Here is a 12,369-nt window from a genome sequence, read left to right on the forward strand (position 1 = left end):
AGATTTAAGTGGAAATACTGCCATCTGCTGGTAATTAGTGGAAACTTCAGTGCTGTGAAAAATGGTTAAAAATGGGGGGGGGCTTAGAAAAAAAAAAAAAAGAGGCCTATAGTTCATATCAGTTGTCCGTTTACTAAAACAATCTACAAAATAGCTGAAATAAGTAATATTACCACTCAGGAAAGGAATGAATAGTGTCTGGGACCTTTTTAATCCTCTGCGCTGTTTGCATTCTGATGATCAAAACTTTTTTTTTTTTTTTTTTTACTATAGAAGGTCGTTTTTACAGAATGAGGGTGAATGAAAATAAACTAGAATAGTGAAATCAACCCAAATAAAAAAACAAAGTATAAATACTGAGTGTGTATATATACATAACACATAACTAATTTTTTCTCTATAGGACGCATTGCCAGCTTATTTATTTTATTTTATTAGGCTGACAATGCATTCTATAGAGAATATAAAAATTATTTTTATTCAATGTCTCACCTATAATTGTTCTACGTGTATATGCACATACACATAAACATATATTTTTTTTATCTTTTTTTCATTATTTTATTGGCAATAAAATTAATACGACAAAAAAAGTGATATAATCAATATAATAAGGCGCATAAGAATGTCATTGTTTGTCCCTGAAACACATATTTTATACAGCTATAATAATGAATCTTTCTCATAACGAGCTTCAGAGAATTATCTTCAGTGGAAAAAGGCACGGACCAGGAGGTAGGTCTATTTAATTACCTCTATTGATTAAGTAATTTATGCACATTTTGGGCCCAGATAATTTAGGTTTAAAATTATTATTTGTGAAAAAATGCTGGAAAAGAACCAGGCATACTGCAATTTGTATTCGCTTGTCAATCTTCTAACGTTGATCATAGCATTCAGAGGGTTAAATTACAGTAATCAGAGGTTTTTATTACGTGATCGTCGCCATCACACTGAGGCTGCGGCTGTGTTGCAGACGTTGTCCTTGCCCTGATGGCATTAGCACAGTGGACGTGCCCACGAGATCAGTATGTGGCTCATCATGATGTGGCTACTACCTGCTGCTCCTGAAAACTGTATTTGTTGTATGTTTTCCGATAGGAAGCTCTTCATATTATTTTCCATGTATTATTTTCTTTTAAGGGTGGAAGGGTTAACATATTTTGATAACCTGGCATCATAGAAATCCAACAACATATACAGCTCTGGCAAAAATTAAGAGACCACTGCAATATTTTCAGTTTATCTGATTTTTCTCTATATAGGTACTGTATATTTTTGAGTAAAATGTAATTTGTTTTTTTATTCTATAAACTACTGACAACATGTCTCCGAAGTTCCAAGCAATAAATTTTGTATTTATTTTCTGAAAGTGAGAAATGGTCAAAATAACAAAAAAATACATTGCTTGCAGACCTCAAATGATGCAAAAAAAAAATAAGTTCATAATCATTTAGAAACAACAATACTAATGTTTTAACTCGGGAAGAGTTCAGAAATCAATATTATGTGGAATAACCAGGATTTTTAATCACAGCTTTCATGCGTCTTGGCATGCTTTCCACCAGTCTTTCACACGGCTTATGGGTGACCTTATGCCACTCCTGGTACAAAAATGTAAACAGTTCTTCTTTGTTTGATGGCTTGTGACTATCCATCTTACTCTTGATTACATTCCAGAGGTTTTCAATGGGGTTCAGGTCTGGAGATTGAGCTGCCCATGACAGGGATTTGATGTGGTGGTCCTTCATCCACACCTTGATTGACCTAGCTGTGTGGCATGGCGCATTGTCCTGCTGGAAAAACCAGTCCTCAGAGTTGGGAAACATTGCCTGAGCAGAAGGAATCAACTGTTTTTCCATGATAACATTGTACGCAGCTTGATTCATACGTCCTTCACAAAGAACAACCTGCCCAATTCCAGCCTTGCTGAAGCATCCCCAGATCAACACCTTTTCATCTAATGGTTAGACCGGGCCCTCTAGAGGCATACAAGCCATAGTGTCTTGCGACCACTGTGAAATTTGGTGGAGGATCGGTGAGGATCTGGGGATGCTTCAGCAAGGCTGGAATTGGGCAGGTTGTTCTCTGTGAAGGACGCATGAATAAAGCCGCATACAAGGTTATCCTGGAAAAACTGTTGATTCCTTCTGCTCAGGCAATGTTCCCCAACTCTGAGGACTGTTTTTTCAAGTAGGACAATGCGCCATGCCACACAGCTAGGTCAATCAAGGTGTGGATGAAGGACCACCACATCAAATCCCTGTCATGGCCAGCCCAATCTCCAGACCAGAACCCCATTGAAAACCTCTGGAATGTAATTAAGAGGAAGATGGATAGTTACAAGCCATCAAACAAAGAAGAACTGCTTACATTTTTGTACCAGGAGTGGCATAAGGTCACCCAAAAGCAGTGTGAAAGACTGGTGGAAAGCATGCTAAGATGCATGAAAGCTGTGATTAAAAATTATTATTCCACAAAATATTGATTTCTGAACTCTTCCCGAGTTAAAACATTAGTATTGTTGTTTCGAAATGATTATGAACTTGTTGTTTTTTTTTGCATTATTTGTGGTCTACAAGCAAGAAAAAAAAAACACAGCAGCACATGTACATGAATGTTTTTTTGTCTATATGATGCAGCTTGCAGCTTTGCACGTGTTCACATTAGGGGTGCTGGTTGGTTTTTTTTCTCTATTTAGTTATTGGATGTGGCTGCATCCATACTGATCTTGCACTCCTCCCATTGACCTTGCAGGTGGCGGTAATCAGCTCTACCTGCCCATAAATTGTAGGTTTAGCCCAGAGTGACATGTTTTGTCCATAGTTGTAGGCTGGTGGCCCAAGAGTGGCATGTACGGTAGAGTAGGACCCATCAGAGGGAGATCACCTTGCCGTGGTTGATGGGCACACATGAATTGGCCAATTTATGCGCTAAGAATCTTCATTACTGTAAGTTTTATGAAAAAAAAAAAAATAATTTTTTTTAAAATTTGTACAAAAATATTTTTGAAGTATAATTCATATTGAATATTTGTCTGTGTTTTCACATGGCCTAGATTCATGTACATGTGCTGCTGTGTTTTTTTGTCTATACATATATATATATATATATATATATATATATATATATATATATATATATCTAGCTGTATCCAGCCAGCTAACGCTCGGCATGCTCATTGCTATCTAATTAACGCTGCTAGTGATTAAACTAAACTAAATAATGACAACATTCAATAGCGCTTACGCAGGTGGTAAATTAACTTAAAATAAAGTTAATAACAATACTAATAATTAAAAATCAGAATAATACTAATACATTTTGTTCACAGTGTAAAATCACAAGCAAACTGGATTCGTGTGGTAATGTGGGGGACGCAGCCTCATGTGGTAATGTGTGAGGACGGAGCCTCGTGTGGTAATGTGTGGGGACAGAGCCTCGTGTGGTAATGTGTGGGGACGGAGCCCCGTGTGGTAATGTGGGGGGACGGAGCCTCGTGTGGGGACAGAGCCTCATGTGGTAATGTGTGGGGACGGAGCCTCGTGTGGTAATGTGTGAGGACGGAGCCCCGTGTGGTAATGTGTGGGGACGGAGCCCCGTGTGGTAATGTGTGGGGACGGAGCCTCGTGTGGTAATGTGTGAGGACGGAGCCTCGTGTGGTAATGTGTGGGGACAGAGCCTCGTGTGGTAATGTGTGGGGACGGAGCCCCGTGTGGTAATGTGGGGGGACGGAGCCTCGTGTGGTAATGTGTGAGGACGGAGCCTCGTGTGGGGACAGAGCCTCGTGTGGTAATGTGTGGGGACGGAGCCTCGTGTGGTAATGTGTGAGGACGGAGCCCCGTGTGGTAATGTGTGGGGACGGAGCCCCGTGTGGTAATGTGTGGGGACGGAGCCTCGTGTGGTAATGTGTGAGGACGGAGCCTCGTGTGGTAATGTGTGGGGACGGAGCCCCGTGTGGTAATGTGGGGGGATGGAGCCTCGTGTGGTAATGTGTGGGGACGGAGCCTCGTGTGATAATGTGTGAGGACAGAGGCTCGTGTGGTATTGTGTGAGGACGGAGCCTCGGGTGGTAATGTGGAGGGACGGAGCCTCGTGTGGTAATGTGTGGGGACGGAGCCTCATGTGGTAATGTGTGGGGACGGAGCCTCGTGTGGTAATGTGTGGGGATGGAGCCTCGTGAGGTAATGTGTGGGGAAGGAGCCTCGTGTGGTGTGGGGGGACGGAGCCTCGTGTGGTAATGTGTGGGGAAGGAGCCTCGTGTGGTAATGTGTGGGGAAGGAGCCTCGTGAGGTAATGTGTGGGGAAGGAGCCTCGTGTGGTAATGTGTGGGGAAGGAGCCTCGTGTGGTAATGTGTGGGGAAGGAGCCTCGTGTGGTAATGTGGTGGGGGGCGGGATTGTGTGGTAATGTGGTGGGGCGGGATTGTGTGTGGTAATGGGGTGGGGGCGGGATTGTGTGTGGTAATGTGGTGGGGGGCGGGATTATGTGTGGTAATGTGGTGGGGGTAGGATTGTGTAATAATGGTTTGGGGGCGGGGTTATGTGTGGTGATGTGTGGGGGTGGAGCTACTGTGCAGGGGGCGGGATTAGCGAGTAATCACGATGCCTCTTATATAGATATATATATATATATATATATATATATATATATATATATATATATATATACACACACACTATTTTTTTCTCAGTATTTTCAGTGGACTTGTAAAATTGCTAGGTGCTGGATTGCTACATCCCTATTGACAAGTTCATTAAGACATATTTCATATCAGTCCACATCATTGTTGCCACCACCTAGATGTTGGGTGATGGTGAAGAATATGTACAGTTACTTACTTGCAGAGTCAATGGTTGGAGGCCATTGTCTTAGCTTGATGGTTGAGCAATAGTTATGCAGTTGCACACATACTAATTTAAGCCACATCAGCCGTTAGTTATTCCGACTGGACCTATATGCTCAATGACAACAGCTCCTGGATGATGTTATTTGAGGGAACATTTTGAGGTCTTTTCCATTAAGCGGCAATTGGACGAAAATCTCGATGATCTCACAGATGATGGCGATCTGTCATCAATCGTCTAAAATGATTATTTAACAGTTTTGGTTAAAAACATTCGATTTAATTAAGTTTACCACAATTCTGTTCCTGTCTTTACAGGCACTTTCAGAGGAAAAAAAACAATCACACAGAAATGGAGTTCCTTCATCAGAGAAAATAACTTTGCAGGAAGTAAAGGGATTGGACTTTAGAGGACTGCGGTAAAGATATTTTATCATATGAAACCAGAGAAGATGGGGTGCGCTGCCTTGAGTCCTGTGTAATGCCAGCAGTAAACCATCTTGAGACCATTCATTTGTGGGGGCTATTCATAAATAGAGGGGGCTCACTCACAATTTCGGCTAAACATCCTCCAAGAGAAACTTCTCCCAACTATCCAGGAGAAATTGGTGATGAACAATGTACTTTACAGTATGATGGAGACCATGTCACAAGGAAAAAGTGATAACTTAGTGGCTCAGTGGGCAAAACATTGAAAATTTGGGTCCATGGCTAGGAAACTCCCAAGATATCTACCCCATTGAGAACCTGTGTTCAATCCTCAAAATGCGTGTGTACAAACAAAGACATGGAAATTGTGGAATGGATTGTCAGCAGTCAGGATTTCGATGATACCCAGCTGCTGGAGCAAATTGCACAAGTCTGGAAAAATAAGGGTCAACACTGGAAATAGAGGCTTTACATTTTTTTGTCAATGGCCGTCAGATCGATCTCAAGCCATAGCTACTGGATGAACGATCCGTACTAAGATCAATCTTGTGCAAGCATAGATAGGTCCACCAGGGTCTTCGCCGACGTTTTCTTGTTATCAAGCCATCGGGTTGCTGGTCTTCCGCTTCACCTTGTTCCTTCTATTTGTCCAAAAAAGTTTAAAAACTGATGAAATGTTTAATTCAGTAACCGCAGAAACCTCTGAGTAAATGATATAAAAAGCACTGAAGCAGCAAACTTTGTGAAATCCCAAATTTGTCTCAGTCTCCAAACATCTGGCCAGAACTGTACATGTACTGACTGTGCAGGTCTTTACCAGATGAGAGGGGTTCACTGGGTGTTCTGCACAGGACCTTAAAAAAAGCGTCTAACCTCAATAACCCAACTTAATACGCTTGTCTATTAATCATGGATAAGAAAATAATTAACCTAAGAGAACAGAATGGGCATGTCATCTTGAAGAAAACCTGTAACTATTAGGCTGGATTTAGGAATTTTGAAGCGTTTTTCGTTGCATTTTTTGTAGGCGCTTTTACAATAATAACAAAAAAACTGGTAGACCACCGAGTCCCCCCACCAATCATCAGAGCAAGTACTCTCTGCAGAACTTGGCACAGCGATGTCCATAGTGGCAGCGCCTGACATTGGCATTGGCGCCTTGGTAAAGGGGCTTAAGCACTCCAGCCTGTGCTGCTCCTTTTTCTGCTGGTGTAGACCCTGGGAAATGGATGCACCAAATAAGTCGATGCTAAAAATAAAAGCATCAATTCAAGAAAAAATCAATTTAATGGGCTATACATATTTCCATTTCTACAAACACAATTGCCAGATAGGACAGTGACAATATTCCCATGTGTGGAAATGTTGTTCATGTTAATAGCTGATCATGCAAACAGCACTTTTCAGTAAAACGTTACAAAATTCAGAAACGCGTTTTGCTCGTCTAAATGATGAAACAAATTTCCAATCGTAGATATAAAGATTATTTTTTTTTAATAACCAAGAGTTTGAATATCAAGGCTGTCCTGGAGGCAAGTGTGGACATCGATTCTTCATCCAATAGTCTAAAACTTATTGATTAGATTTATATATATATATATATATATATATATATATATATATATATATATATATATAGTCATAGTCTTCTACAAGATACATCGATACATCATCTATAAAGTCTGTGTACGGACATACAAATACTGTGCCGACAGCAAAACTGAGCAATAAAAAAATATGTATTTGAAAAACAGAGAATAAATAATGCTGTGGATGTAGAATATAAATTCTGTACATACAAAACTTTACAATATCAGTATGTCACTGACATTACTACTGCAGATTACAAAATCTCCTGTAAAATTAGATGCAACTTTTCTAACTCTTGTGGCTGACTTTTAGCCATTTTCTTCTTAATATAATGGATCTCCACTTTTCCCGAAGACTTGCCCAAGGCCAGACCCATTAGATTATTGTTCTTTTCAGGTTCTCCAAATACCGAAATACTCAGCACACTGTGAATATGAAGCATAAAATAATGTTGCCATTATAATGTGATAGCACATAAGCTTTTCCCAGCGTCACTCCAGGTGCTTGGCAGATCTCTCTGCATGTATACACAAGGGAGAGACGTGACAATCTGGTAGAACGGTGCGGGGGAATCCAGACATAGGCGGCAATGGATTAGTCACATCATTCTCTATGGTCCCCTAGCCAGATCTTCGAACAATATTTTTTCTGAAACGCCGAATGTTTCAGATAAAAAAAAATATACCTGGCTGCAATAGTGGAGCCAGGCTCTGATCCGTGTTATCCGTACTTTGGGCAGCAAGAAGCTGTTGACATGTTCCCATTTAGTGCGTGCCAAAACTTTGATGTCATCAATATGAATTTCTAGCATTCTTACTGATCAGCTGGTTAAGGGAGCTGTGTAGCACCAACATTGGCACAGCTTCGTACATTGCACAGTAGCCATGAGTGCGTCCCACGCAATGGTGACCATTGTCCATAGAGGTATGAGCACTGAAAACCTTACCAGGGTCTGAAAATGGACTAAAGTTAGTGCCGTTCACTAACGGTATGTTCCTACGGTCAGTAAACGCTGTGGGTCAGACACTGCGTACATCCGCAGCGGCCAGATGTTACAGCATAGTGGATGGGATTTCAAGAAATCACATCTCCACTATGCGTGCACGGACGCCTCCGGCTTCCCTGCGGAGACGGACATACGGCACGTCTTTCCAGACCGCAGCATGTCTATTTATCTTGCGGAGACGCTCTGCCTCCGCAAGATAAATTTCACCAGTCCAATGTATAGGACGCGGTGAATCCGCACGGTTCAATGAACACATGCGGAATTACTTGCATTCAAAAGCTGGCAGCACTTTGGATGGAGAGAACATGTGCTGCATCCAAAGCGCTGCCGAGTACTGACCGTGGGGACATAGCCTCATGCTAACAAAAGCCATACATTTGTGGACTCACTAAAACGAACGGTAGTTGTGGAGACCGGTGAGTGTCATCAAACTTCTAAAAATGGTTATAGACTTCCACCATATCACAGGGGTTATAAATGGTTACGACAACCGATCCTGCTCGTACCACAGCTTTAGATGGTGTACACTATACGCTTATGCTGTGGCCAACTTAATCTTGAGGACCATGGCTGCAGGCATAGTAAATATTTGCTGACACATATCTGTATAGGATGATGGTTGTGCAACCCAATGCAATTTTTCGGTAAGTACTGAAACTTTTCACATCCTAGCTTTGCTTGCTGGTTCGAACCATAAATACTAGCGGTCACGTGCAGACTAGCTTCTGATCTGGCTTGTCTCAATATTCTCTCTGTGCTCTATTGAGAGAAGTGTCATGTTGGACGCTGTTCAGACCAGGTCGTTCGACAGACAGCGGCAATTCCGCTTTTGACCACTATTTGCTCATTGGCGTCGGCTAGATTTTATCTAGCTGTTCTGGGGTTAATTTACCTGATCCTCGGATTGGAAGCTGGGCCATGCCCATTGCCTTTCAATAGTTCTCCTGATCATTGGGCATCGCCGATTATAGCTTCTGTCTTGTGCGTTGTTATCTCGGTCTGGAGTGGAGAGCTGGTTGTTGGAGATTGTGGTGTATTTTCCTTAGTCTTATTTACTCCTTCCTATAGATTTATTTTGCCCTGCACATTTATTGTGTATTCCTGAGTGACTGCGGCGTGGTGTATATTTTCCTTTATCCTTGTCTGTGCTAACTGTGGGTATTGGTGTATTACCTCTTCACTGGGTGGTGGGCGGAGGTTTCAGCCTAGGGTTGAAACAGGAGACAGGGTGAGGTTCGAGGCCTGGACATGCACACCATCAGTGTAAACTCCAGGTAGAGGGTCAGTCAGGATTTCCCTAGTCTGAGGGAAATTACAAGGGCCCGGGTTATTAGCTCTCGCTCACCTAGTCTTCCCGTGACAAGAAGCAGATGAGAAGCTAGTCAGCACGTGACTGCAAAATTCACAAGGCATGTGTTTACATAAGTACAACTACTTCAATGCACTTTGTCACCAACTTCAATACAAGGGGACTTTGTGACGAACTCTGTCTGAATTCTTTTGTCCGTTACAAAGAAAACTAACTTCAGTCTAGATTATTCATTAAGTGCCCAAGATGTTGGTTGGAGAGACACATTACCACGAGACTATGCTTACTCACCGGTCAGGCATAATGGATTCTTTGGCTATTGGATGTAAATGGTTCTGTGACAAATCCCATATGTACATGTAAGATGCTGCATCCAGGACAAAGAACACAGTTGGTCGGGTGAGGGACCATTGCAGGGCAGTAACAGACTGGCCATTAGTGCTGTCATCCCACTGCTCAGCCGGGAACGCTGTGCTCATTGTGTGCAATCTAATGGAGCCATCCGAGCATCCTGCCTAATGACGCAAAGTGCAAAGAAATGGCTTTATTCAACAGAAAATAATGCAATTCACATCTCAAACCTTATGTATGGCTCTAGGCACTGTTCACATATGTATCATTGCTTAACAAAAAGCAATGACACTGTTCCACATCAGATCCAAACTGTGCCCCATATATCCCACTGACTTATAATAGGGCTTCCTTTACTTTGACAGCAATAGGGCTGCATTAGGAATAAATTGCCAGAAGACGTTTCATATGGAGGCACCAAAGCAACCATAAAAGTTGTGCGCGATGTAGACAAAGATGAGCCCAAGGTGAAGCATTATGCGGCAATGAGACCTTTCCAGCAAAAAAAAAAAAAAAAAAAATGCTATAAGTATTTTTTAGATTTCCCAGTTTTTTATTTTATTTTTTATACTCGGCACATAAAGATTTATAAGAGTTTGAAGATCAAAGACTTTCCCTTAGGGACAAGTGGAGCCTGAGCAGAAGTTGGAAGAGTTTGATGTTGTTTTAGGTTATCTTCCTTTTCTAAAGTCCCTATTATTGAGATATTTCAGCCGCTGTACTGTGAAGGTAACTCGGGGCTAGGCTTATTAGTCTCATAAGAGCCTTTCACTAGGAATACTGAAGATAATGCATGTGGAGGCAGACTTGCCGGATAATTCTCATTGCAGGGAGAAGATTAAACAGTCTTAACAGAATAACGACAGAATTAATGGCTGTCACAATTGGTTTTATGTATGGTGTAAAGAGAGTAATGTGAGGACAATGTAAAAGTTCTAGACATTCAGCATATCTCCAAAGGAAGTTTAAAAAAAAAAAAACTTAAAAAAAAACACAAAAAAGCATACCAACTTACTGCAAAGTTGTAAAAAGCTATGCAGATTTGTACTACCAACCGAATGGGGCAAAAAGACTCATGTTTTTAACCTTTGTCAAGTAAATGGGGTTCTAAAGATAAATTTGTTGTGTAAGCCAAAAGCTTTTACAGGAGGAGCCGTCAGTGTGGTCACGTAAGACAGATAAAATCTCGCACGATCACACTGGCATAATTCTAGAAGTGTCGAAAGAGAATGTCGGAGCAGCAAGAAGTGAGAGGAGCGTGGCGGGAGCAGCAGGAAGTGAGAGGAGTGTGGCGGGAGCAGCAGGAAGAGAGGAGCGTGGCAGGAGCAGCAGGAAGTGAGAGGAGTGTGGCGGGAGCAGCAGGAAGAGAGGAGCGTGGCGGGAGCAGCAGGAAGAGAGAGGAGCGTGGCGGGAGCAGCAGGAAGAGAGTGTGGCAGGAGCAGCAGGAAGAGAGAGGAGCGTGGTGGGAGCAGCAGGAAGAGAGAGAAGTGTGGCAGGAGCAGCAGGAAGAGAGTGTGGCAGGAGCAGCAGGAAGAGAAAGGAGAGTGGCAGGAGCAGTAGGAAGAGAGATTAGGAAGAGAGATGAGCATGGCGGTAGCAGCTGAGGACCAAGGATGGGCAAGTATCACATAGGATGACCTTCTCTATGGGAGCTGGATGAAAGTACACACCCAAAGAGCTGAATAAAATGAAATGACTTGGTAATAAGAAAATTAACATATTGGGTGCCAGTAATTTGGCACAATGGAAAAAGAAGAAAAAAGGAGATTTTTGTGTACTCACCATAAAATCTCTTTCTCTTAGTCTCTAACTGGGGGACACAGGACCATGGGTGTTATGCTGCCGTCCACTAGGAGGAGACACTATGCATAATCTGAAAAAGATTAACCGTGGCTCCTCCTCTGCAGTATACACCCCTGGACGGCGTCAGCCTTCTCCAGTTTTGTGCAAAAGCAGAAGGAGGAACGTAACATGAATAACATAGACATGCCTATAAGAAGGCCACTATGTACGAGCTCAAAGAACAATATGAGAACTCAACAGTAACAACGGCCAGAAAAGGGCAACAGGGTGGGAGCTGTGTCCCCCAATTAGAGGCTAAGAGAAAGATTTTACGGTGAGTACACAAAAATCTCCTTTACTCTGTCGCCTCATTGGGGGACACAGGACCATGGGACGTCCCAAAGCAGTCCCTGGGTGGGAAGCAATGGACGAATATTGTGCAGACAGGCCCCTATACTTGGGGCACTGCTGCCTGCAGAAAACATCTACCCAGGCTCGCTTCCGCTGAGGACTGGGTATGAACCCTGTAGTGTTTAGTAAACGAGTGTGGGCTAGTCCAAGTGGCCGCCTTACACACTTGTTGTGCCAAAACCTGGAGCCGAATGGCCCAGGAGGCCCCTACCGCCCGTGTAGAGTGTGCCGTAATACTGGCTGGAAGAGGAGAATTCTTAAGGCGGTAGGCCTCTTGTATGGTGGATGTGATCTTCCTGGCAAGGGTAGCTTTGGAAGCTGGCAGACCCCTGTGGCCGCCTTCCGGAAGAAGGAAAAGGGATCAAACCTCCGGAAGGACGCAGTCCTAGACACATATATACGCAATGCCCTGACAAGGTCAAGCGCATGCAGAGCCTTCTCTACTCTATGAACCGGGACCGGACAAAAGGAAGGCAGAGAAATTTCCTCATTGAGGTGGAAGTTGGACACAACCTTCGGAAGGAAGGTTGAGACCGTACGGAGAACTACCTTGTCCTGGTGAAAAGCCAGGAAGAGCCGTCTGCAGGAGAGTGCTGTCAGTTCAGACACCCTGCGTAGCGAGGTGACTGCCACCAGGAAAACCACC

At 43.0% G+C, this 12,369-nt stretch overlaps 1 protein-coding gene across 3 annotated transcripts in view; it reads right to left on the reverse strand.

Annotated features, from left to right (window-relative positions):
* Window positions 1-6,918: 6,918 nt before the first annotated feature.
* The window catches only part of DYNC2I1 (dynein 2 intermediate chain 1), a 120,410-nt gene continuing 114,959 nt past the window's right edge, over window positions 6,919-12,369 (reverse strand). For all 3 annotated transcript variants that reach the window (XM_077268563.1, XM_077268562.1, XM_077268565.1), the window contains exons 22-23: window positions 9,471-9,694; window positions 6,919-7,289 (exon numbers count right to left, since the gene is read on the reverse strand). In XM_077268563.1, coding sequence (XP_077124678.1) covers window positions 7,118-7,289; window positions 9,471-9,694 — 396 coding nt within the window. In that variant the 3' untranslated portion in view covers window positions 6,919-7,117. The remainder of the gene's footprint in view (window positions 7,290-9,470; window positions 9,695-12,369) is intronic.

This window comes from Ranitomeya variabilis, chromosome 6 (assembly GCF_051348905.1).
Source record: "Ranitomeya variabilis isolate aRanVar5 chromosome 6, aRanVar5.hap1, whole genome shotgun sequence".
Taxonomy (NCBI): Eukaryota; Metazoa; Chordata; class Amphibia; order Anura; family Dendrobatidae; genus Ranitomeya; species Ranitomeya variabilis.